At 51.8% G+C, this 26,508-nt stretch overlaps 1 protein-coding gene across 7 annotated transcripts in view; it reads left to right on the top strand.

Annotated features, from left to right (window-relative positions):
* LOC139235084 (actin filament-associated protein 1-like 2) overlaps window positions 1-24,844 on the top strand; it is a 109,883-nt gene extending 85,039 nt beyond the window's left edge. For 4 of the 7 annotated variants that reach the window (XM_070866225.1, XM_070866228.1, XM_070866230.1 and 1 more), the window contains 6 exons: window positions 2,086-2,191; window positions 5,134-5,254; window positions 11,908-12,045; window positions 18,434-18,621; window positions 21,762-21,872; window positions 24,470-24,844. In XM_070866225.1, coding sequence (XP_070722326.1) covers window positions 2,086-2,191; window positions 5,134-5,254; window positions 11,908-12,045; window positions 18,434-18,621; window positions 21,762-21,872; window positions 24,470-24,496 — 691 coding nt within the window. In that variant the 3' untranslated portion in view covers window positions 24,497-24,844. The remainder of the gene's footprint in view (window positions 1-2,085; window positions 2,192-5,133; window positions 5,255-11,907; window positions 12,046-18,433; window positions 18,622-21,761; window positions 21,873-24,469) is intronic. The other 3 variants (XM_070866226.1, XM_070866232.1, XM_070866229.1) reach the window with 3 other exon arrangements.
* Window positions 24,845-26,508: the final 1,664 nt, after the last annotated feature.

The following is a 26,508-nucleotide window of genomic DNA, read 5'->3' on the forward strand; positions in this document are numbered from 1 at the left end:
AACTAAAATTACATTAATTATGGTTAGGTTAGACAAAGCATTAAAATATTAACTGCAGGTCTGAAAATTCAGGTTTATTATTCAGACGTCTATATTTTTTCATTTCTGGGTGTAGTATTTTTAATCAGTGTCTGCTGTGGCTCAGTGGGCAGCACACTCACCTCTGAGTCAGAAAGTTGTGGGTTCAAGTCCCACCCAAGGGACTTGAGCACATAAATCTAGGTTGACACTTCAGTGCAATGCTGAGGGAGTGCCGCACTGTCGAAGGTGCCATCTTTCGGATGAGACGTCAAACCAAGGCCCTGTCTGCTCTCTCAGGTGGACCTAAAAGATTCTATGGCACTATTTCGAAGAAGAGCAATGGGAGTTATCCCCGGTGTCCTGGCCAATATTTATTCCCCAACTAACACCAATAAACAGATTATCTGGCCTGATACTTGCGGCTGAACATTTCCCTGCCGCGAGAGACCGCCCTGGGATTCTCATCCTCTGATTTGCCCTCAGCCCCGGAGAGGGTCTGTGCAGTCTCCAATGCGATAGAGAGCGGGTACATAGAAGCAGACATTTACAGCGCAGAAGGAGGCCATTTCGGCCCATCGTGTCCACGCCGGCCGACAAAGAGCCGCACGGCCCTCGGTCAGCAGCCCTGAAGGTAACATATAAACCTATGAACAATGACGGAGAGGCAAAGAGCAGTCCGCCTCACACAACTGTGACACCCCTTACACTGAAACATTCTGCACTCCACCCCAACCAGAGCCATGTACATTGGTTTTAAATTTACAAAAAGAGAAGACTCAGGCAATTGTTAGCTAAATTCCATGTTTCATTCACAGAGTAATGTTATCATTCATAATTAAAGTAAACGCAAAGATAGGCGGCATTGTAAGCATAAAATTACAGAGATATTACTAGATTATGTGAATGGGCAAAATTGTGGCAATTAGATCTCAATGTAGGGAAGTGGGAGGTCATCCGCTTTGGACCTAAAAATTATAGATCAGAATACTTTCTCAATGGTGAAAAGCTGGAAACAGGGAATGTCCAAAGAGACTCGGGGTCCATGTACATAGATAATGTCCTGGACAGGTGCAGAAAATAATCAAAAAGGCTAATGGAATGCTGGCCTTTATGTCTAGAGGACTAGAATTACAAGGGGGTAGAAGTTATGCTGCAGCTGTACAAAGCCCTGGTTGGACCTCACCTGGAGCACTGTGTTCACTTCCTTAGGAAGAATATTGGAGGGAGTGCAGCGTAGGTTTACCAGAATGAAACCCGGACTCCAAGGGTTAAATTACAAGGAGAGATTACACAAACTCGGGTTGTATTCTCTGGAATTTGAAGGCCAGTGGGTGATTTAATCAAAGTTTTTAAGATATTAAGGGAAACTGACATGGTAGACAGAGAAACTATTTCCGCTGGTTGGGGCGTGTAGGACTAAGGGGCAAAGCCTAAAAATTAGGGCCAGACCTTTCAGGAGTGAAGTGGGGGAACACTTCGACATGCAATGGCTGGTAGAAGTTTGGAACTCTTCTGCAAACGGCAATTGATGTTCATTATGAATCTGAGATCGATAGATTTCCGTTAACCAGGGGTATTAAGGGATATGGGGCAAAGGCGGGTAATGTGGAGTTAGGTCACAGATCAGCCAAGATCCCATTGAATGGCGGAACAGGCTCGAGGGGCTGAATGGCCTCCTCCCGATCCTCGGTTCCAAAGCAGAAGGAAGACCCGTATCTGAATGTTGGATATTTGCACCTTCCAATTCTGCAACAAACCGTTCCTGGGATCAGAAGGTGGATGGGTGATTTATTTCTACCTGCTCGCCAGTGCTATCCTGTTACTGGTCACAAGGAACCAGCTGAGAGTCACTGAGGGAGGGTGGGGGGGGGGGGGGTTAATACACGCTTGGGGTTAGAGGTGACCCCGCCCCCCCCGCCCTCCGCGGTGCTCCTGAACCGCCATCTTGCTGATGGGTGATTGAGCGAAAGGGAAGCAGTTTGGGACGGTGAGGAGGTGCTGTGCTAACGAACGGGCTGACATCTGCCTGTTTCCCTCGCGATGATATTTTTTGATTGTTTCCAGTGGTTTGCTGCTGCGAAGAATCACCACGCCCAACACGTACATGGATGATCCTTTTGGCCACGTGTCCAGTCAGACGCCCCCAGAGGATCGAGGCTCGCGGCACACGGTACGTCAGAAAATGATGACATTCGAGCTTTATAGAACCATAAGAAGATAAGAAATAGGAGCAGGAGTCAGCCATACGGCCCCTCGAGCCTGCTCCGCCATTCAATAAGATCATGGCTGATCTGATCATGGACTCAGCTCCACTTCCCCGCCCGCTCCCCATAACACCCTTATCGTTTAAGAAACTGTCTATTTCTGTCTTAAATTTATTCAATGTCCCAGCTTCCACAGCTCTCTGAGGCAGTGAATTCCACAGATTTACAACCCTCTGAGAGAAGAAATTTCTTCTCATCTCAGTTTTAAATGGCAGCCCCTTATTCTAAGGTCATGCCCTCTAGTTCTAGTCTCCCCCATCAGTGGAAACATCCTCTCTGCATCACCTTGTCAAGCCCCCTCATAATCTTATACGTTTCGATAAGACCGCCTCTCATTCTTCTGAATTCCAATGAGTAGAGGTCCAACCTACTCAACCCTTCCTCATAAGTCGTGCATTTTTTGGGATGGCGGGGAAGTTCTTCCTGTCTTGGTGCTCTTGGTTCCCACCCTGTGGAAGAGCACAGATGGTGGCCTGCTTGGAATTCTGGGCCGGCATTGGGTTAGTGGGAACTCTGCGACCCAAGTCCATGTCCAGGTGCCCCTCTCTCTGCTGTTGACCGTGCTATGGAGAAACAGGGGGGTGCAGTGCTTCTGTTACCGGATTAACAATACAGAGAACGCGAGTTCAGATCCCACCAGGGCAGTTTGAGAATTAGAATTTTTAGAAATGTGGAAATAAAAAGATGGTCTCAGTAAAAGTGGGCACAGAGCTGTCGGATTGTCGTAAAAACCCAAATGGTTCACTAATGTCCTTTAGGGAAGGAAACCTGCCGCCCTTACCCGGTCTGGCATTGACGTGACTGCAGTCTAACACTGGTGCATTGACCTTTAACAGTCCTCTGAAGCCACTCCGTTGTATCAACTTAAAAAACTCCAGTGCAGTGCTGAGGGAGCGCCACACTGTCGGAGGTGCCGTCTTTCGGATGAGACGTTAAACTGAGGCCTCGTCTGCTCTGTCAGGTGGACGCCAAAATTCCCACGGCACTATTTTGAGGAAGAGCAGGGGAGTTATCCCCGGTGTCCTGGGGCCAATATTTATCCCCCAATCAACATAACCAAAAACAGATTACCAGGTCATTGTCACATTGCTGTTTGTGGGAGCTTGCTGTGCGCAAGTAGGCCGGCGCGTTTCCCACAATGCAACAGTGACTACCCTCCAAAAAGTGCTTCATTGACGTCCGGGGGTCGCGAAAGGCGCTATATAAATGCAAGCCTTTCTTTCTTTATGGGCAATAAATGCCGGCCTTGCCAGCGACGCCCTCATCCCAAGAATGAATTTAAAAGAAACACCAGTTTTTTTTTTTACATTTTAGCCCTCCTCCTGCGGTGGGGAGGCTCAGAACTTGCTGTCCGGTGGGGAAATCACAGGCAGAGGCCCACTGCCTACACTATGGGGGGCAGCATACTGGAGCTCCCAAGTTTGACCCCACTGCAATGCCCACTCAGTAAGTCTGAGACCCGTGAAACTCACAATTGGACCAGGTATGTGATCCAATCCTGTATAGACACAACGACACAAGTCAGCACAGGTGGACAAACAGTTGCAACATCTAGTCTCAACTACTTTAGTTGTGCACTTTAAACAAATGCCCCCTGCAAGGGGGGGTCACACTCCAAAATACATTTTTTCCCAGTGCCCCCTTTTTTTGTTTTTTTTTGAGGGCACCAACACACAAATTATACAAGTGCCCCCTGGCTAAAAGGGGGAGAGGCACTTTAACCAGCAAATTAAACTTTAAATTTAAATGATCAAATTAAAATTTGGTTGCCGGGCGTGATGATGCACTCCAGTCCCTCCGGCGCCCACCTCTCGCGGAAGGCCGCGAGCGTACCGGTGGACACCGCGTGCTCCATCTCCAGGGACACTCTGGCGCGGATGTAAGCACGGAAGAGAGGCAGGCAGTCGGGCTGAACGACCCCCTCGACCGCCCGCTGCCTGGACCGGCTGATGGCCCCCTTGGCCATGCCCAGGAGCAGTCCTACGAGGAGGCCCTCTGACCTGCCCGCTCCCCTCCGCACAGGGTGCCGAAAGATCAGGAGCGTGGGACTGAAGTGCCAACAGAATTTGAGGAGCAGCCCCTTCAAATAATGGAAGAGGGGCTGCAACCTCACACATACAGTAAAAACATGGAACACGGACTCTTCTAGACCGCAGAAATTGCAGGCGGCCTGGGAGCCCGTGAACCGACTTAAAAACTTATTGCATGGGACTGCTCCGTGCACCACCCTCCAGGCCAAGTCCCCAACCATCTAGTCTCACCCTCCCATTTGAAAGTGTCCTTCTTTCTACTTGGAATCTCTTCCTCACACCTGCCGAAGGTCATAGTGATGAGCTACTAACTGTGTGGTTCCAAGTGGTGGTGATGGAAATGCCCCTTTGCAAGGGAAGTAATGTTTGAACCTTTGTTAGTTGAATCGAAATCTGGTCTGAAGCATAGATTCTTGCTGCATCTTCTTCCAAAGCATGTGCAATGCCTCACCTCTTTCAAAGAGCCAGCACAGGCATGATGGGCCGAATGGCTGCCTTCTGTGCTGTAAATTTCTATACTATTTCGATTGGAGTTTTACAGTGCTGAGGGGGCCATTCTGCGATTAAATAGAAACAGCCAGCCAGAGACAATGGGTGGGTGGAGTTGCATTGAAGAAAGAAAGACGACTTGCATTTATATAGCACCTTTCATGACCACTGGAGGTCTCAAACCGCTTTACGGCCAATGAGGTACTTTTGGAGGGTGGTCACTGCTTTTACGTCCGCTTGAGAGGGCAGACGGGGCCTCGGTTGAACGTCTCCTCCGTTACAGCGCAAGAGATCAGAAACGTGTGGCATTCTCTCCGTTTTGTTTCCAGCAGAGGGTCGATTTGCTGAGCCACGACGTGGTAAACAGAGAGTGCACAACATTCCCAGAGACTGACCCCCAAGGCAATGCAAACAACAACAACACAGCCAGATACAACACCTTGCCAGCTGGTAAGTGTTGGCCGGGGAATCCGTGTGCAAGAGCTGCTTTCTTCTTCGGTTCTTCCTTCACCCGTCCCAGTGACACTGTCCCATGTCCTGCTCAGGTCAATCTTAAACTGCCCATTAGGAGGGCCATTAAATTCCATTTGCCACGTTCACACGGGAAGTGATACAGGAAATAGCTCTCATGCGCTGCTAGCTCCTGTTTAAGAACATAAGAAATAGGAGTAGGCCGTTCGGCCCCTTGAGCCTGCTCCACCATTCAATAAGATCATGGCTGATCTTCACCTCAACTCCACTTTCCCGCCCGATCTCCATATACCTTGATTCCCCTGGACTCCAAAACTCTATCTATCTCAGCCTTGAATATATTCAGAGACTCAGCATCCACTGCCCTCTGGGGCAGAGAATTCCAAAGGTTCACAACCCACTGTGTGAAAAAATTGCTCCTCATCTCGGTCTTAAATGGCCGATCCCTTATCCTGAGACTGTGCCCCCTAGTTCTAGATGCTCCAGCCAGGGGAAACAACCTCTCAGCATCTACCCTGTCAATCCCCTTCAGAATGTTGCATGTTTCAATGAGATCACCTCTCATTCTTCTAAACTCTCGAGAGTGTAGGCCCATTCTACACGATCTCTCATCATAGGACAACTCTCTCTTCCCAAGAATCAATCTTGCAAATCTCCGAAGCAGTTTGACTTCATTTCTGTCCCTGCTCCAAACACAGTTTGTTGGAGGCTGAAGGTTCACAATTCTATCGGCAATCGGGATCAAATCAGGACCATGGGTTTAGTTATAGGAGAGCACCAGCCAACAGTGCCAGATCCGTGGGTGTATGGTCGGTGTCGCCGGTCGCTGGACATTGACGAGGACCACTGATGATGGGATGGAGAATCTAGCAGTGCCATTGCTTAAATGCAGAAGGGCCTTTAGTCTACCTTGGGACGTGGCTGAGATTGGATGCTGGGCACCGTTGAATTGCAAGCACCAAGCCACAAGCAGCGTGACATACTGGTGTATCCAGCTGGTGTTTGAACATGGCGGCTTCAGAGTCACTGCGCCCATGGGGTGGACAGGGGAGGGAATGCTAGGGGAGGTTTCATCCCCGGACAAGGGAGAGCTCCTAGGTCCCACTTAGGGTTGCCAACCCTCCAGGAATGAAAGATTATTCTCCAGGACACTGTTGCGAGCAAAACTGGGAGAAAAAAGTTCTATGCACACGTATGTTTACTAGTTATAAGAATATGGGACCTGGGACAAAAGTTTGTTTGACAGACAGGAATCATCCAATTGGGGAATGAAAAGTCTATTCACTTTTTATTGGCATAGGAAACATAGAAAATAGGTGCCGGAGTAGGTCATTCGGCCCTTCGAGCCTGCACCACCATTCAATATGATCATGGCTGATCATGCACTTCAGTACCCCATTCCTGCTTTCTCTCCATACCCCTTGATCCCTTTAGCCGTAAGGGCCACATCTAACTCCCTTTTGAATATATCTAACGAACTGGCTTCAGCAACTTTTTATGGTAGAGAATTGCAGAGGTTCACATTTCTCTGAGTGAAGAAGTTTCTCACATCTTGGTCCTAGATGTCTTACCCCTTATCCCTAGACTGTGACCCCTGGCTCTGGACCTCCCCAATATTGGGAACATTCTTTCTGTACCTAACTTGTCCAATCCCGTCAGAATTTTCTAAATTCCAGTGAATATAAGCCTAGTCGATCCAGTCTTTCTTCATCACTGACGACTACGTGTGTGAGAAGTGTATCTGCCTCCAGCTACTGACGGACTGCATTGCAAAATTGGAGCTGAGGGTGGATTCACTCTGGAGCATCCATGATGCTGAGAATGACATGAGTAGCACGTGTAGCGAGTTGGTCTTACCGCAGGAGAAGGGTCCACAGCCAGCTAGGGAATGGAAGACCAGCAGGAAGAGTAGTGCAAGGAAGGTAGTGCAGGGGTCCCCTGTGGTCATCCCCCTGCAAAACAGATACACACACTGCTTTGAGTGCTGTTGAGGGGGATGACTCATCAGGGGAGGGCAGCAGCAGCCAAGTTCATGGCACCGTGGCTGGCTCTGTTGCACAGGAGGGCAGGAAAAAGAGTGGGAGAGCGATAGTGATAGGGGATTCAATCATAAGGGGAATAGATAGGCGTTTCTGCGGCCGCAACCGAGACTCCAGAATGGTATGTTGCCTCCCTGGTGCAAGGGTCAAGGATGTTTCCGAGCGGGTGCAGGACATTCTAAAAAGGGAAGGAGAACAGCCAGTTGTCGTGGTGCACATTGGTACCAACGACATAGGTAAAAAAAGGGATGAGGTCCTATGAGACGAATTTAAGGAGCTAGGAGCTAAATTAAAAAGTCGGACCTCAAAAGTAGTAATCTCGGGATTGCTACCAGTGCCACGTACTAGTCAGAGTAGAAATCACAGGATAGCTCAGATGAATACGTGGCTTGAGCAGTGGTGCAGCAGGGAGGGATTCAAATTCCTGGGGCATTGGAACAGGTTCTGGGGGAGGTGGGACCAGTACAAAACAGACGGTCTGCACCTGGGGGAGTGTTTGCTAGTGCTGTTGGGGAGGAGTTAAACTAATATGGCAGGGGGGGGATGGGAGCCAATGCAGGGAGACAGAGGGAAACAAAAAGGGGACAAAAACAAAAGACAGAAAGGAGATGAGTAAAAGTGGAGGGCAGAGAAACCTAAGGCAAGAAACAAAAAGGGCCAGTGAATATAAAGGGGCTGCAGGAGGGGTCAAAACTAAAAATCATGGTTTAAAAACTAGGATGAAAACACTCTACCTAAATGCACGCAGCATTCGAAATAAAGTAAATGAGTTGACGGCACAAATCATTACAAATGGGTATGATTTGGTGGCCATTACAGAAACATGGTTGCAGGGTGGCCAAGACTGGGAATTAAACATACAGGGGTATCTGACGATTCAGAAAGATAGACAAGAAGGGAAAGGAGGTGGGGTAGCTCTGTTAATAAAGGATGATATCAGGGCAGTTGTGAGGGATGATATTGGCTCCAATGAACAAAATGTTGAATCATTGTGGGTGGAGATTAGAGATAGTAAGGGGAAAAAGTCACTGGTGGGCGTAGTTTATAGGCCCCCAAATAATAACTTCACGGTGGGGCGGGCAATAATCAAGGAAATAATGGAGGCATGTGAAAAAGGAACGGCAGTAGTCATGGGGGATTTTAACCTACATATCGATTGGTCAAATCAAATCGCACGGGGGTAGCCTGAAGGTGGAATTCATAGAATGCATACAGGATTGTTTCTTAGAACAGTATGTTACAGAACCTACAAGGGAGCAAGCTAAGTTAGATCTGGTCCTGTGTAATGAAACAGGAAAAATAAACGATCTCCAAGTAAAAGATCCTCTCGGAATGAGTGATCACAGTATGGTTAAATTTGTAATACAGATTGAGGGTGAGGAAGTTGTGTAAGAAACGAGCGTAGTATGCTTAAACAAAGGGGACTACAGTGGGATGAGGGCAGAGTTGGCTAAAGTAGACTGGAAATAAAGACTAAACGGTGGCACAATTGAGGAACAGTGGAGAACATTTAAGGAGCTCTTTCATAGTGCGCAACAAAAATATATTTCAGTGAAAAAGAAGGGCGGCAAGAGAAGGGATAACCAGCCGTGGATAACCAAGGAAATAAAGGAGAGTATCAAATCAAAGACCAATGCGTATAAGGTGGCCAAGGTTAGTGGGAAACTAGAGGATTGGGAAAATTTTAAGCAACAGCAAAGTATGACTAAGAAAGCAATAAAGAAAGGGAAGATAGATTACGAAGGTAAACTTGCGCAAAACATAAAAACAGATAGTAAAAGCTTTTACAGATATATAAAACAGAAAAGAGTGACTAAAGTAAATGTTGGTCCCTTAGAAGATGAGAAGGGGGATTTAATAATGGGAAATATGGAAATGGCTGAGACCTTAAACAATTATTTTGCTTCGGTCTTCACAGTGGAAGACACAAAGACCATGCCAAAAATTGCAGGCCACAGGAATGTGGGAAGGGAGGACCTTGAGACAATCACTATCACTAGGGGGGTAGTGCTGGACAGGCTAATGGGACTCAAGGTAGACAAGTCCACTGGTCCTGATGAAATGCATCCCAGAGTATTAAAAGAGATGGCGGAAGTTATAGCAGATGCATTCGTTATAATCTACCAAAATTCTCTGGACTCTGGGGAGGTACCAGTGGATTGGAAAGCAGCTAATGTAACACCTCTGTTTAAAAAAGGGGGCAGACAAAAGGCAGGTAACTATAGGCCAGTTAGTTTAACATCTGTAGTGGGGAAAATGCTTGAAACTATCATTAAGGAAGAAACAGCGGGACATCTAGATAGGAATAGTGAAATCAAGCAGACGCAGCATGGATTCATGAAGGGGAAATCATGTTTAACTAACTTACTGGAATTCTTTGAGGATATAACGAGCATGGTGGATAGAGGTGTACCGATGGATGTGGTGTATTTAGATTTCCAAAAGGCATTCGATAAGGTGCCACACAAAAGGTTACTGCAGAAGATAAAGGTACGCGGAGTCAGAGGAAATGTATTAGCATGGATAGAGAATTGGCTGGCTAACAGAAAGCAGAGAGTCGGGATAAATGGATCCTTTTCGGGTTGGAAATCGGTGGTTAGTGGTGTGCCACAGGGATCAGTGCTGGGACCACAACTGTTTACAATATACATAGATGACCTAGAAGAGGGGACAGAATGTAGTGCAACAAAATTTGCAGATGACACTAAGATTAGTGGGAAAGCGGGTTGTGTAGAGGACTCAGAGAGGCTGCAAGGAGATTTGGATAGGTTAAGCAAATGGGCTAGGGTTTGGCAGATGGAATACAATGTCGGAAAGTGTGAGGTCATCCACCTTGGGAAAAAAAATTGTAAAAGGGAATATTATTTGAATGGGGAGAAATTACAACATGCTGAGGTGCAGAGGGACCTGGGGGTCCTTGTGCATGAAACTCTTTTTGAGTTTACCTGAAAAAAACATAAACATTAAACCGTGCCACCCGCCCTGGATGACACAGCAGACATTTTCAAGGCCCCTTTTTTTTTCCTTTTTTGTGTTTTTTTTTGTTTTTCTTTTTTTTGTGTTTTTTTTTCCTTGTGCTTGAATCCCAAAAGGTTAGTTTGCAGGTATAGCAGGTAATCAGGAAGGTGAATGGAATGTTGGCCTTCATTGCGAGAGGGATGGAGTACAAAAGCAGGGAGGTCCTGCTGCAACTGTATAGGGTATTGGTAAGGCCGCACCTGGAGTACTGCGTGCAGTTTTGGTCACCTTACTTAAGGAAGGATATACTAGCTTTGGAAGGGGTACAGAGACGATTCACTAGGCTGATTCCGGAAATGAGGGGGTTACCTTATGATGATAGATTGAGTAGACTGGGTCTTTACTCGTTGGAGTTCAGAAGGATGAGGGGTGATCTTATAGAAACATTTAAAATAATGAAAGGGATGGACAAGATAGAGGCAGAGAGGTTGTTTCCACTGGTCGGGGAGACTAGAACTAGAGGGCACAGCCTCAAAATACGGAGGAGCCAATTTAAAACCGAGTTGAGAAGGAATTTCTTCTCCCAGAGGGTTGTGAATCTGTGGAATTCTCTGCCCAAGGAAGCAGTTGAGGATGGCTCATTGAATGTGTTCAAGTCACAGATAGATAGATTTTTAACCAATAAGGGAATTAAAGGTTACGGGGAGAGGGCGGGTAAGTGGAGCTGAGTCCATGGCCAGATCAGCCATGATCTTATTGAATGGCGGAGCAGGCTCGAGGGGCTAGATGGCCTACTCCTGTTCCTAATTCTTATGTTCTTATATGTCAGTCCTGCCATCCCGGGAATCAGTCTGGTGAACCTTCGCTGCACTCCCTCAATAGCAAGAATGTCCTTCCTCAGATTAGGAGACCAAAACTTTACACAATATTGAAAGTGGCCTCACCAAGGCTCTGTACAATTGTAGTAAGACTTCCCTGCTCCTGTACTCAATTCCTCTCGCTATGAAGGCCAACATGCCATTTGCTTTCTTAACCGCCTGCTGTACCTGCATGCCAACCTTCAATGACTGATGTACCATGACACCCAGGTCTCGTTGCACCTCCCCTTTTCCTAATCTGTCACCATTCAGATAATATTCTGCCTTCCTGTTTTTGTCACCAAAGTGGATAACCTCACGTTTATCTACATTATACTGCATCTGCCATGCATTTGCCCACTCACCTAACCTGTCCAAGTCACCCTGCAGCCTCTTAGCATCCTCCTCACAGCTCACACTGCCACCCAGCATAGTGTCATCTGCAAAGGCGGTGCATCATAGGGATGGACAGGTCAGGCGACCAATAGCAAGAGTGTAGGGGCAGGGCAGCTGAGGGCAGGTGGTCATGTGATCAAACCTCCAGGAATATGTCCAAGCAGAATATGGCGACCCCAATCTCACTACATGTCTGTGTTGCTGTAGACAATGCAGACGTTTCAAACTCTGTTGACCAAACCAGGCGAAGGCAGAAACTGAACACACTTGTAGTTTGCAAGTGATATAATCAGCCTGAAAGGGATGATTGAGGGATGAATTATTGAGGAAACACTGCAACCCCATGAAGCACTTTTGATTTATGCATTGTTTTCCCAAACAGCGTTCCCTGAAACCAGATTTTTAAAATCTTGGAGTGACTTTGAAATCAAAACGCATGGAGCGGAAAAGGAACCTGTTAGGAACCAATCGACACAGACGGACAAAAAGGATTTCAAAGAAGCAATGGATTCCTTGTCTGGTACGCAGAGGGTGAAATACCCCATTACTGTGCTGTCTTGCTCTGATTGTCAGAGGAGGGGCAGTACTGAGGGATCGGCATTGTCAGAGGGGCAGTACTGAGGGAGTGTCCCACTGTCGGAGGGGCAGTACTGAGGGATCTGCACTGTTGGAGGGGCAGAACTGAGGGTGCTGCACTGTCGGAGGGGCAGTACTGAGGGAATGTCCCACTGTCGGAGGGGCAGTACTGAGGGAGCTGCACTGTTGGAGAGGCAGTACTGAGGGATCTGTACTGTCGGAGGGGCAGAACTGAGGGTGCTGCACTGTCGGAGGGGCAGTACTGAGAGAGTGTCGCACTGTCGGAGGGGCAGTACTGAGGGTGCTGCACTGTCGGAGGGGCAGTACTGAGGGAATGTCCCACTGTCGGAGGGGCAGTACTGAGGGAGCTGCACTGTTGGAGAGGCAGTACTGAGGGATCTGTACTGTCGGAGGGGCAGAACTGAGGGTGCTGCACTGTCGGAGGGGCAGTACTGAGAGAGTGTCGCACTGTCGGAGGGGCAGTACTGAGGGAGCTGCACTGTCGGAGGGGCAGTACTGAGGGAGTGTTGCACTGTCGGAGGGGCAATACTGAGGGAGCTGCGCTGTCGGAGCGGCAGTACTGAGGGAGTGTCCCACTGTCGGAGGGGCAGTACTGAGGGAGCTGCACTGTTGGAGGGGCAGTACTGAGGGATCTGCACTGTTGGAGGGGCACAACTGAGGGTGCTGCACTGTCGGAGGGGCAGTACTGAGGGAGTGTCGCACTGTCGGAGGGGCAGTACTGAGGGAGCTGCACTGTCGGAGGGACAGTACTGAGGGAGTGTTGCATTGTCGGAGGGGCAGAACTGAGGGAGGGCTGCACTGTTGGAGGGACAGTACTGAGGGAGTGCTGCACTGTTGGAGGGACAGTACTGAGGGAGCGCTGCACTGTTGGAGGGTCAGTACTGAGGGAGCTGCACAGTTGGAGGGGCAGTACGTACATTTATTGATCTTGTACTCAAAGTGAGCGCAGGTTAGAGATAGTGGTACAACACCAATGGCACGACACTGAAAAGTGTAGAGGAACAAAGCGACCTAAAGGTAGCAGGCCAGGTAGATAAGGTGGTTAAGGAGGCATATGGAATATTTGCCTTTATTAGTCGAGGCATAGAATACAAGAGCAAGGAGGTGATGCTTGAACTGTGTAAAACACTGGTTAGGCCGCAGCTGGAATATTGCGTGCAGTTCTGGTCACCACATTACAGGATTGCACTGGAATGGGTGCAGTGGAGATTTACAAGAATGCTGCTGGACTGGAGAATTTTGGCTATGAGGAAAGATTGGAGATGCTGGGTCTGTTTTCTTTGAAACAGAGGAGGCTGAGGGGAGACCTGATTGAGGTGTATAAAGTTATGAGGGGCCTGGATAGATGGATAGTAAGGACCTGTTTCCCTAAGCAGAGGGGTCAACAACCAAGGGGCATAGATTTAAAGTAATTGAGGGGAAGTTTAGAGGGAATTTGAGGGGAAGTTTCTTCACCCAGAGGGTAGTGGGGGTCTGGAACTCACTGCCTGAAAGGGTGGTAGAGGCAGAAACCCTCACCACATTTAAAAAGTACTTGGATGTGCAGTTGAAGTGCCGTAACCTGCAGGGCTATGGACCGAGAGCTGGAAAGTGGGATTAGGCCGGATAGATCTTTGTCGGCCGGCACGGACACGATGGGCCGAATGGCCTCCTTCCGTGCTGTAAATTTCGATGATTCTGTGCCAATTTTCTGATCTGTGCTCTCCTCAGTGCAGCCCCTCACTGGAAGTGTTGTATCCCAACAACCGTAAGAACTGCTTGCATTTATATAGCACCTTTAACATAGTAAGCAGGTGCTTTACAGAGTATTCGCAGATAAAATTGGATACCGAGCCACGTAAGGAGATATCGGGAAGGTTGGCCAAAGAGGTAGGTTTTAACAAGTGTCTTAAAGGAGGAAAGAGAGGCAGTGAGGCATAGAGGTTTAGGGAGGGAGTTCCAGAGCTTGGGGCCCAGGCAGCTGAAGGCACGGCCACCGATGGTGGGGCGATTATAATTAGGGATACGCGAGAGGTCAGGATTAGAGGAGCGCAGACATCTCGGGGGGTTGTGGGGCTGGAGGCGATTACAGAGATAGGGAGGGGCGAGGCCATGGAGGGATTTGAAAACAAGGATGAGAATTTTTAAATCGAGATGTTGCTTAACCGGGAGCCAATGTAGGTCAGCGAGCACAGGGGGTGATGGGTGAGCGGGAGTTGGTGCGAGTTAGGACACAGGCAGCAGAGTTTTGGATGAGCTCAAGTTTAAGAACATAAGAACGTAAGCAATAGAAGCAGGGGTCAGCCCTTTGGCCCCTTGAGCCTGCTCTGCCATTCAATAAGATCATGGCTGATCTGATCATGGACTCAGCTCCACTTCCCTGCCCGCTCCCCATAACCCTTTTCTCCCTTATCGCTCAAAAATCTGTCTATCTCTGCCTTAAATATATTCAATGACCCAGCCTCCACAGCTCTCTGGGGCAGAGAATTCCACAGATTTAAAACCCTCAGAGAAGAAGTTTCTCTTCCCTTTCGGGAGGGTAGAATGTGGGAGGCCAGGAGTACGTTGGAATAGTCAAGTCTGGAGGTAACAAAGGCATGGATGAGGGCTTCAGCAGCAGATGAGCTGAGGCAGGGGTGGAGTTGAGCAATGTTGCAGAGGTGGAAGTAGGCGGTCTTAGTGAGGGTGCGGATATGTGGTCGGAAGCTCACCTTGGGGTCAAATATGACACCAAGGTTGCGAACAGTCTGGTTCAACCTCGGACAGTTGCTCGAGAGAGAGCGAGATGGAGTCAGTGGCGAGGGAACGGAGTTTGTGGCGGGGACCGAAGACTCCAATCTTCCCAATATTTAGTTGGAGGAAATTTCTGCTCATCCAGAACTGGATGTCGGACCAGGAGTGTGGCAATTGAGGGACCTTGGAAGGGCTGAGAGAGGTGGTAGTGAGGTAGAACTGGGTGACGTCAGCGTACATGTGGAACTTGGGCGGCTGGATTTTTGGTTGTCTGTAGCCTCAGTTAGCACTCAGTTAAAGCGTAATAGCTTAGCGACCGGGGGCTGCTGACAAACACCCGATCATGACGTCCGCCCTGGTGCAACGCCCACGCTTGTGTCCAGCTCGCGAAATTAGGTGCAGCCGCCGATAACAACGTCTGGAAAAACAGTCGTTAACTGGCGGCTACTTAAAGGGACGAGGAAGCGCTTCTCTCTGAGGTCACAGTCAGTGCAACGTTTATACACAGCACGGTGCGTGAGCCTCCCAGTTTGCAGCGGCAGACAGGCGTAACAGTAGAGCTTGAAAACAAATGATTGTGAAAACTGGGTGCGTTACTGTGCTGCACCTTTAAGACTCGGCTTTTCCCAGGATCTGAATCGGAGTTCGGCGCATGCGCAATGGCTCCGCAAAATTCAATGACGGAACTTTCGCGGCACCTCCCCCCGCCCAATTCAAGTGTGTAACGGCTGATTTAGCGCCTGCCAGCGCCCCGCTCAATTCCGACAAATTTCTGGGCGGGAGCCGCAAGCTTTTTCAAAGCGCTAAAGTTACCGCTCCGACTGGGTTACCGCTCTGACTGGGTTACCGCCCCGACTTACCGCCCCGACTGGGTTACCGCCCCGACTGGGTTACCGCCCCGACTGGGTTACCGCTCCGACTGGGTTACCGCTCTGACTGGGTTACCGCCCCGACTTACCGCCCCGACTGGGTTACCGATCCGACTGGGTTACCGCCCCGACTGGGTTACCGCCCCGACTTACCGCCCCGACTTACCGCCCCGACTGGGTTACCGCCCCGACTGGGTTACCGCCCCGACTTACCGCCCCGACTTACCGCCCCGACTGGGTTACCGCCCCGACTGGGTTACCGATCCGACTGGGTTACCGCCCCGACTGGGTTACCGCTCCGACTGGGTTACCGCTCTGACTGGGTTACCGCCCCGACTTACCGCCCCGACTGGGTTACCGATCCGACTGGGTTACCGCCCCGACTGGGTTACCGCCCCGACTGGGTTACCGCCCCGACTTACCGCTCCGACTGGGTTACCGCTCCGACTTACCGCCCCGACTGGGTTACCGCCCCGACTGGGTTACCGCCCCGACTTACCGCTCCGACTGGGTTACCGATCCGACTGGGTTACCGCCCCGACTGGGTTACCGCCCCGACTGGGTTACCGCTCCGACTTACCGCCCCGACTGGGTTACCGCCCCGACTGGGTTACCGCTCCGACTTACCGCTCTGACTGGGTTACCGCCCCGACTTACCGCCCCGACTGGGTTACCGCCCCGACTGGGTTACCGCCCCGACTGGGTTACCGCCCCGACTTACCGATCCGACTGGGTTACCGCCCCGACTGGGTTACCGCCCCGACTTACCGCTCCGACTTACCGCCCCAACTGGGTTATCGCCCCGACTGGGTTACCGCCCCGACTTACCGCTCCGACTTACCGCCCCGACTGGGTTACCGCCCCGACTTACCGCCCCGACTGGGTTACCGCCCCGACTTACCGCTCCGACTTACCGCCCCGACTGGGTTACCGCTCTGACTGGGTTACCGCCCCGACTGGGTTACCGCCCCGACTTACCGCCGCGACTGGGTTACCGCTCTGACTGGGTTACCGCCCCGACTGGGTTACCTCCCCGACTTACCGCCCCGACTGGGTTACCGCCCCGACTGGGTTACCGCCCCGACTTACCGCTCCGACTGGGTTACCGCTCCGACTGGGTTACCGCCCCGACTGGGTTACCGCTCCGACTTACCGCCCCGACTGGGTTACCGCCCCGACTTACCGCCCCAACTGGGTTACCGCTCCGACTGGGTTACCCCGACTGGGTTACCGCTCCGACTGGGTTACCGCTCCGACTGGGTTACCCCGACTGGGTTACCGCTCCGACTGGGTTACCGCTCCGACTGGGTTACCTCCCCGACTGGGTTACCGCTCCGACTGGGTTACCCCGACTGGGTTACCGCTCCGACTGGGTTACCGCTCCGACTGGGTTACCGCCCCGACTGGGTTACCCCGACTGGGTTACCGCCCCGACTGGGTTACCGCCCCGACTGGGTTACCCCGACTGGGTTACCGCCCCGACTGGGTTACCGCTCCGACTGGGTTACCGCCCCGACTGGGTTACCCCGACTGGGTTACCGCCCCGACTTACCGCCCCGACTGGGTTACCCCGACTGGGTTACCGCCCCGACTGGGTTACCGCCCCGACTGGGTTACCGCCCCGACTGGGTTACCCCGACTGGGTTACCGCCCCGACTGGGTTACCGCTCCGACTGGGTTACCGCCCCGACTGGGTTACCGCCCCGACTTACCGCCCCGACTGGGTTACCCCGACTGGGTTACCGCCCCGACTGGGTTACCGCCCCGACTGGGTTACCGCTCCGACTGAGGCGTGAATGAATTTCCACCCCTCGGTGTTTTTGGAAGGTGTCACCGAGAGGAGGCATGTAGAGGAGAAATAGGTTTCCCCTCAGTGTGGCCCCGTGCTGGGAAATGTTGTACCGCAGTCTCTGACCTGCGCTCCCATTCAGCTCTCTGACACCTTGCTCTCGCGGCTACTCCAATGTTTGAGCCTCGAGGGTGCGTGTCAACAGGCGGCTTTATGAAGTCTGATTTGCGTTTAAACCCATCACAGAAAAGCTGCTGCTCCCGGCACAGGTTAAACAGGTGGCACCTTTTCCATCTCAGTATCCCGGAAAACATAGAAACATAGAAAATAGGTGCAGGAGCAGGCCATTCGGCCCTTCGAGCCTGCACACCACTCAATAAGATCATGGCTGATCATTCCCTCAATACCCCATTCCTGCTTTCTCTCCATACCCCTTGATCCCTTTAGCCGTAAGGGCCACATCTAATTCCCTCTTGAATATATCTAACGAACTGGCTTCAACAACTTTCTGTGGTAGAGAATTCCACAGGTTAACCACTCTCTGAGTGAAGAAGTTTCTCCTCATCTCGGTCCTAAATGGCTTACCCCTTATCCTTAGACTGTGACCCCTGGTTCTGGACTTCCGCAACATCGGGAACATTCTTCCTGCATCTAACCTGTCCAGTCCCGTCAGAATTTTATATGTTCCTATGAGATCCCCTCTCATTCTTCTAAACTCCAGTGAATGCAGGCCCAGTTGATCCAGTCTCTCCTCATGTGTCAGTCCTGCCATCCCGGGAATCAGTCGGGAAAGCATATACGGGGACTCCCGTTTAAAATGGTTGCTCCATTTAGTGTTGGCTTGCCTGCTCTGCCATTGCCTGCCCCTGTCGGGGCCGAGGGAGCTTGTTGTGTGTGTGTGCGTTGTGTGTAACCCGTGCTGTGTTTGTTCGTTGGTTCAGAGAGGAAGGGGTTACCCAGGTTGGAGGAGAAAATCCGTCGCCTGGAGCAGGCGGTGTACCGAGCGAAAGAGAGGGTGAAGTCGGGCTCCGAGCTCAACCTGCTCTCCCTCAGCAAGACCTTCAAACGAGCATCGTGTGGACAGACACTGGCGTTGTTCTCCTCACACTCAGACACCGCAAGCTCCGAGGTTGGTATCTGTTGCTTTGAAGCTGTGGGCGGGGCCGCCTGTCCTTTCAATGCCACACACTGCCAATGTCACTGCCTGCGGCAGCAACAGAAGGACAAGTAAGACTTGCATTTATATAGCGCCTTTCACAATTTCAGGGTGCCCCAAAGCACTCTAGAGCCAATGAAGTACTTTACACTGTTGTAATGTAGGAAACATGGCAGCCAATTGGCACACAGCAAGCTTCCACAACCAGCAGTAAGATACATGTGTTAGTTGAGGGATAAATATCGGTCGGGAGAACTCCCCTGCTCTTCAAATAGTGCCATGTTATCTTTTACATCCACCCGAGAAGGCAGACAGGGTCTCGGTTTAACGACTCATCCAAAAGACAGCCCCTCCGACAATGCAGCATTCCCTCAGTACTGCCCTTCCTACAGTGCAGCGCTCCCTCAGTACTGTCCCTCTGACAGTGCAGTACTCCGTTAGTACTGCCCCTCCAACAGTGCGGCGCTCCCTCAGTACTGTCCCTCTGACAGTGCAGCACTCCCTCAGTACTGCCCCTCCGACAGTGCGGCGCTCCCTCAGTACTGCCCCTCCGACAGTGCGGCGCTCCCTCAGTACTGCCTCTCCGACAGTGCGGCGCTCCCTCAGTACTGCCCCTCCGACAGTGCGGCGCTCCCTCAGTACTGCCCCTCTGACAGTGCGGCGCTCCCTCAGTACCGCCCCTCCGACAGTGCGGCGCTCCCTCAGTACTGCCCCTCCGACAGTGCGGCGCTCCCTCAGTACTGCCCCACCGACAGTGCGGCGCTCCCTCAGTATTGCCCCTCTGACAGTGCGGCGCTCCCTCAGTGCTGCCCCTCCGACAGTGCAGCGCTCCCTCAGTACTGCCCCTCCGACAGTGCGGCACTCCCTCAGTACTGCCCCTCTGACAGTGCGGCACTCCCTCAGTACTGCCCCTCCGACAGTGCGGCACTCCCTCAGTACTACCCTTCCTACAGTGCGGCGCTCCCTCAGTACTACCCTTCCTATAGTGCGGCGCTCCCTCAGTAATACCCTTCCTATAGTGCAGCACTCCCTCAGTACTGCCCCTCCAACAGTGCGGCGTTCTCTTGGTACTGCCCCTCCGACAGTGCAGCGCTCCCTCAGTACTGCACCTCCGACAGTGCAGCGCTCCCTCAGTACTGCCCTTCCTACAGTGCAGCGCTCCCTCAGTACTGCACCTGCGACAGTGCAGCGCTCCCTCAGTACTGCCCCTCCAACAGTGCAGCGCTCCCTCAGTACTGCCCCTCCGACAGTGCAGCACTCCCTCAGTACTGCCCCTCCGACAGTGCAGCACTCCCTCAGCACTGCCCCTCCGACAGTGCAGCACTCCCTCAGCACTGCCCCTCCGACAGTGCAGCACTCCCTCAGCACTGCCCCTCCGACAGTGCAGCACTCCCTCAGCACTGCCCCTCCGACAGTGCAGCACTCCCTCAGCACTGCACTGGGAGTGTCAGCCTATTTATTGTGCCCAAGTCTCTGGAGTGGGAGGCGAACCCACAGCCTGCTGACTCCGAGGCGAGGGTGCGACACACTGAGCCGCGGCTGACACAATGTGCGAGGACCAGCTCGAGCTTTTCCTCGTCCAAGTATCAGTTGGGGCTGGGACTGAAACTCGGGACAGTGCAGTTGAGACTCCAGCATCAATCTGTTTTGTCGCTCGCAAGCAAGTGCGTGCCATACTGTAACTGGTGACACGGGATGAGATTGCGGTTCAGCAGCACCATTTTCACACCCACATCGGGGATTGGGTGGTCAGTCGTGACATCATTCCAAAGGGCTTGCAGCTGTAAACAGTCCGAGGCCTCGGACAGCTGCAGAAATCGATGGGCTGGCCAGTGGTTGCTACGGAGAGCAGGGCGGGGTGGGACAGTTGGCGCAGGAATTCCAAAACTTTCCCTTGTTTCGTTTCAGGAATGTGTGACCTTGCTTTGCCTTGTGCACTAGTCCCGTCCAACCCAAGCGTCTCCAACTGCGAGTCAAAGCAGAGGCTTTAACTTTATATTTACACAATGCTTTAAAGAAACAGAATGAGATACTTGTGGTATGTCATGGTTTGGAATGTATGCCACTTAAGAAATTCACCCATCTCAACTCTTCTATCACACATCGCCTTTCCCCGACTTAGTGACAATCTCGACCTGCTCCCAGTACAAAATTCCACCAAAATCCCAGATCGCTGCCGAGACTGTTTTAAGCCTTTCCCGTCGAATCAGATTTGGAATATTCCGGATCACTGGCCCAGATTTGTCACATCTTCATTGTCCTATGTAACAATCAGCTCATCTCTGGGTCAGAAGGTTGTGGGTTCAAGTCCCACTCCAGAGACTTGAGCACCAAAAATCTCGGCTGGCGCTCCAGGGCAGTGCTGAGGGAGCGCCGCACTGTTGGAGGTGCCGTCTTTTGGATGAGACGTTAAACCGAGGCCCCGTCTGCTCTCTCAAGTGGACGTAAAAGATCCCATGGCACTATTGGAAGAAGAGCAGGGGAGTTATCCCCGGTGTCCTGGCCAATAATGATCCCTCAACCAATATCACTAAAAACAGATTATCTGGTCATTATCGCATTGCTGTTTGTGGGAGCTTGCTGTGCGCAAATTGGCTGTTGCTTTTGCTACATTACAACAGTGACTGCACTTCAAAAGTACTTCATTGGCTGTAAAAGTGCTTTTGGACATCCGGTGGTTGTGAACATAAGAAATAGGAGCAGGAGTCGGCCATACGGCCCCTCGAGCCTGCTCCGCCATTTAATAAGATCATGGCTGATCTGATCATTGACTCAGCTCCACTTCCCTGCCGCTATATAAATGCAAATCTTTTTATATTTCAGGTCTGAACTCCACTTGATGGAAGGGAGCTCAGATCTGAAAGAATAGGTCACTAATTGAGACATAGAAAACTGTCCTCAAAAAAAAGTAGCATTGGCTTTCTATTTCCAATATCTATTTTCGCCTTACCTTTCAATGGACCAGATTCAGAAGCACGTTGGATGGGACGTGATCAATTCGGGGTCTGATAGGCCCCAAGTTGACAGTTGCTGCCGCTCTGCTCAACTCACATTGACTTGCTCCAACCTGCGAGCAAATCGAAGGAACTGACTATTTCCAATTCCATTGGCAGGGACCAATTGTGAGCCCAATCCTAAGACGCACAGCCTCAGCCAAAAGCAGCCTGAAAAGGACTCCATCTGTTATCGTGGTTGAAAAGGGCAGAGTGCTTCAGAAAACGAAGGTACGCATTACTAGCCTCTTCAAAGCATTTATTAGTTTATCAGCTCTTCAGGGGAGTGTAAGCGCAGAATCATAACTGTTATGTTTAGAATAACTCCACAAGACAGAGTACTGTAAGCTTAAACTGATGTGACCTTAGTCTCTTCAATAAAACTCCAGAGTGCCAAAGCAGCATGGCAGACAAGCTTTTATACTCGCTTGCATGAGGTGTGCAGGTGACCCTTGGGCTTCCAACAGGTGGGTCCTTTAGTGGCTAGTCTTACACAGTTAGAATGTTTACATACATAACAATTAACAGGAAATGCTGGAAGCATTCAGCGGGTCAGGCAGCATCTGTGGAAAGAGAAACAGAGTTAACGTTTCAGGTCGATGACCCTTCGTCAGAACTGGATCAGAGCAGAATTATTCAGGGGTTGTCGCCCGCCCCACACTCCTTTTCCTGTTCCTGCGATTTGTGATAACATTTTAATGTTCAGTGTAGCAGTGTCAGAGGGGCAGTACGGAGGGAGCGCCGCACTGTCGGAGGGGCAGTACTGAGGGAGCGCTGCACTGTCGGAGAGGCAGTACTGAGGGAGCACTGCACTGTCAGAGGGGCAGTACGGAGGAAGCACCGCACTGTCGGAGAGGCAGTACTGAGGGAGCGCTGCACTGTCAGAGGGGCAGTACTGAGGGAGCACTGCACTGTCGGAGGGGCAGTACTGAGGGAGCGCTGCACTGTCGGAGGGGCAGTACGGAGGGAGCGCCGCACTGTTGGAGAGGCAGTACTGAGGGAGCGCTGCAGTGTTGGAGGGAGGCAGTACTGAGGGAGTGCTGCACTGTCAGAGGGACAATACTGAGGGAGCACTGCACTGTCGGAAGGGCAGTACTGAGGGAGCGCCGCACTGTCGGAGAGGCAGTACTGAGGGAGCACTGCACTGTCGGAGGGGCACTACTGAGGGAGTGCTGCACTGTCGGAGGGGCAGCACTTAGGGAGCGCCGCACTGTTGGAGAGGCAGTAATGAGGGAGTGCTGCACTGTCGGAGGGGCAGTACTGAGGGAGCGCTGCACTGTCGGAGGGGCAGTACTGAGGGAGTGTTGCACTGTCGGAGGGGCAGCACTGAGGGAGCGCCGCACTGTCGGAGAGGCAGTACTGAGGGAGCGCCGCACTGTCGGAGGGGCAGTACTGAGGCAGCGCTGCACTGTCGGAGGGGCAGTACTGAGGGAGCGCTGCACGGTTGGAGGGGCAGTACTGAGGGTCGCTGCACTGTCGGAGGGAGGCAGTACTGAGGGAGCGCTGCACTGTCGGAGGGGCAGTACTGAGGGAGCGCTGCACTGGCGGAGGGGCAGCACTGAGGGAGCGCCGCACTGTCGGAGAGGCAGTACTGAGGGAGCACTGCACTGTCGGAGGGGCACTACTGAGGGAGCGCTGCACTGTCGGAGGGGCAGTACTGAGGGAGTGTTGCACTGTCGGAGGGGCAGCACTGAGGGAGCGCCGCACTGTCGGAGAGGCAGTACTGAGGGAGCGCCGCACTGTCGGAGGGGCACTACTGAGGGAGCGCTGCACTGTCGGAGGGGCAGTACTGAGGGAGTGTTGCACTGTCGGAGGGGCAGCACTGAGGGAGCGCCGCACTGTCGGAGAGGCAGTACTGAGGGAGCGCCGCACTGTCGGAGGGGCACTACTGAGGGAGCGCTGCACTGTCGGAGGGGCAGTACTGAGGGAGTGTTGCACTGTCGGAGGGGCAGCACTGAGGGAGCGCCGCACTGTCGGAGAGGCAGTACTGAGGGAGCGCCGCACTGTCGGAGGGGCACTACTGAGGGAGCGCAGCACTGTTGGAGGGGCACTACTGAGGGAGCGCAGCACTGTCGGAGGGGCACTACTGAGGGAGCGCAGCACTGTCGGAGGGGCACTACTGAGGGAGCGCAGCACTGTCGGAGGGGCACTACTGAGGGAGCGCAGCACTGTCGGAGGGGCACTACTGAGGGAGCGCAGCACTGTCGGAGGGGCACTACTGAGGGAGCGCAGCACCGTTGGAGGGGGACAGTACTGAGGGAGCGCTGCACTGCCAGAGGGGCAGCACTGAGGGTGCGCTGCACTGTAGATGGGGCAGTACTGAGGGAGCGCCACACTGTAGATGGGGCAGTACTGAGGGAGCGCTGCACTGTCGGAGTGGCAGTACTGAGGGAGTGCCGTACTGTCGGAGAGGCAGTACTGATGGAGCGCAGCACTGTCGGAGGGGCAGTACTGAGGGAGCGCTGCCGTGATAGAGGTACTCTCTCAGAGATGTTTGAACTGAGGTCCCGTCTGCCCTCTCGGGTGATGTGCGTTCTCCCTGGTCTCCTGGCCAATATTTATCCCACAACCAACATCACTAAGTGATCATTTATCTCATTGCTGTTTGTGGGATACCCTGCACTGTCGACCGTGGCCCTTCACCTGAGTTTCTCCATTGAGGATAGAGGAGAGTTATTGACTGTTGTTGACACGAGATATTTCTTGTCGGTAAGTTTGAGGAGGTACTGTGTTCCTTCTCAGTCAGACTGAGCAGGAGAGCGGGGACACATCTGGCCCTGGTCCAGCTGCTGCCCTGACTAACGTGCTTCTGTTGTTTTCTTTTGCAGGAATGGGAAATGAAGGCCTCGGTGTAACGAAATGTTCACGGAAATGTGTTTCTCCAGCAAAGATGTGTCTCTGTAAAAGTTGCCCTGTTTTGTGGGACTCGGCACTGTAAATATCGGAATCAGCATGTGGATCATGCAAAACAAACTGGATTGACTCTTGCTCTCTAACTCTTAAAGGAGGGTAACTCCCGCATCGCACCTGGTTTCCGTGGCAGTCTGCATGACCCGTAACAAGATGCTAGAATCAGACTGCAATCTCCTGACTGAATCTCCCAACGCCTGTTTCAGCATCACTTTTGTTCCAGATTGTCTGTCTACTTTTAATGCAAGTTAATCTTATAAAGGCCAAAAACGATGGCAAGTTTATTATCTAAATCAGTTTTTTTTTCTTGCTCCCTGGGCCCTACTCCATCTCCCACCTGCCGAGATAGGTCACTCTCTGACCCAGCCGAAACGAGACAGTTGCAATCGCAGATGTCACCAACCCTCTGGTCGATTCTGGTGCCTGTTTGCCAAACAGACGGTGACAAATTGATCATTTATTCGGTGTACTATTTATGACTTTCTAAAGCGCTCAGCACAGGTTGGTGATGCCGACTCCGGTAAGGGTCAACTCTCTCTCCCACCTCCAACGTCCTCTGCTATCATTAATCTAAGCTTGTCTGCAGTAACAGAGGCAAGACTGGGATTCCCCAGAAGGGGGAGCTGGTGACCAGGCCCGATATAAACATGTCAAACACTTACTTCCTTAACAGCTGTTGTGTGTTAACTCAACAGTACAAACTGGCAGGCAGTGCAGTCTTTAAAAATCTATTGATCAGTACTTAGCTGATTGCAGCCATGATAACAGTCGGGCCATTTACAGTCGACCTTTGGACCAGGGAGGGAGAACCCAGCCAGGCTTCCCACTCCTGGCTGTTAGCGAACAACCAGTAATGAGGAAAGTGGCAGCTGTGGCTCAGTGGGCAGCACCCTCGTCTCAGAGTCAGAAGGTTGTGGGTTCAAATCCCACTCCAGGAACCTGAGCACAAAAATCGAGGCTGACACTCCAGTGCAGTGCTGAGGGGGCACTGCACTGTCGGAGGTGCCGTCTTTTGGATGAGCCGTTAAACCGAGGCCACGTCTGCTCTCTCAGGTGATCGTAAAAGATCCCATTGGCAGTACTTCGAAGAAGAGCAGGGGAATTATCCAACAAATTTAGCCCTCGATCAACATCACTAAAATAGCTGGTTATTATCACATTACATAGTCGACGTATTTACTGAGGTGTACGAAAGCATAGGCCTCACACTAAACATTCTTAAGACAAAGGTCCTCACCGCACAGCACTGCCCGCCCAGTCATCAAGATCCACGGGGCGGCCCTGAACACCGTGGACCACTTCCCATATCTCGGGAGCCTCCTATCGACGACAAGATCCGGGTCGCCTGAGGAAAAGAGTGTTTGAAGACCAGACCCTCAAAACTGTCACCAAGCTCATGGTCTACAGGGCTGTAGTAATACCCGCCCTCCTGTATGGCTCAGAAACATGGACCCATGTACAGTAGATACCTCAAGTTGCTGGAAAAATATCACCAACGATGTCTCTGCAAGATCCTACAAATCCCCTGGGAGGACAGGCACACCAACGTAAGTGTCCTCATTCAGGCCAGTATTGAAGCACTGACCACAGTTGATCAGCTCCGCTGGGCGGGCCACATTGTCCGCATGCCCGACACGAGACGCCCAAAGCAAGCGCTCTACTCGGAGCTCCTTCACGGCAAACGAGCCAAAGGTGGGCACCGGAAACATTACAGGGACACCCTCAAAGCCTCCCTGATAAAGTGCGACATCCCCACTGACACCTGGGAGTCCCTGGCCAAAGACCGCCCTAAGTGGAGGAAGTGCATCCGGGAGGGCGCTGAGCACATCGAGTCTCATCGCCGAGAGCATGCAGAAATCAAGTGCAGTCAGTGGAAGGAGCGTGCGGCAAACCAGTACCATCCTCCCTTACCCTCAACAACTATCTGTCCCAACTGTGGCTCTCGGATTGGACTGTT

This window comes from Pristiophorus japonicus, chromosome 22 (genome assembly GCF_044704955.1).
Source record: "Pristiophorus japonicus isolate sPriJap1 chromosome 22, sPriJap1.hap1, whole genome shotgun sequence".
NCBI classification, from domain to species: Eukaryota; Metazoa; Chordata; class Chondrichthyes; family Pristiophoridae; genus Pristiophorus; species Pristiophorus japonicus.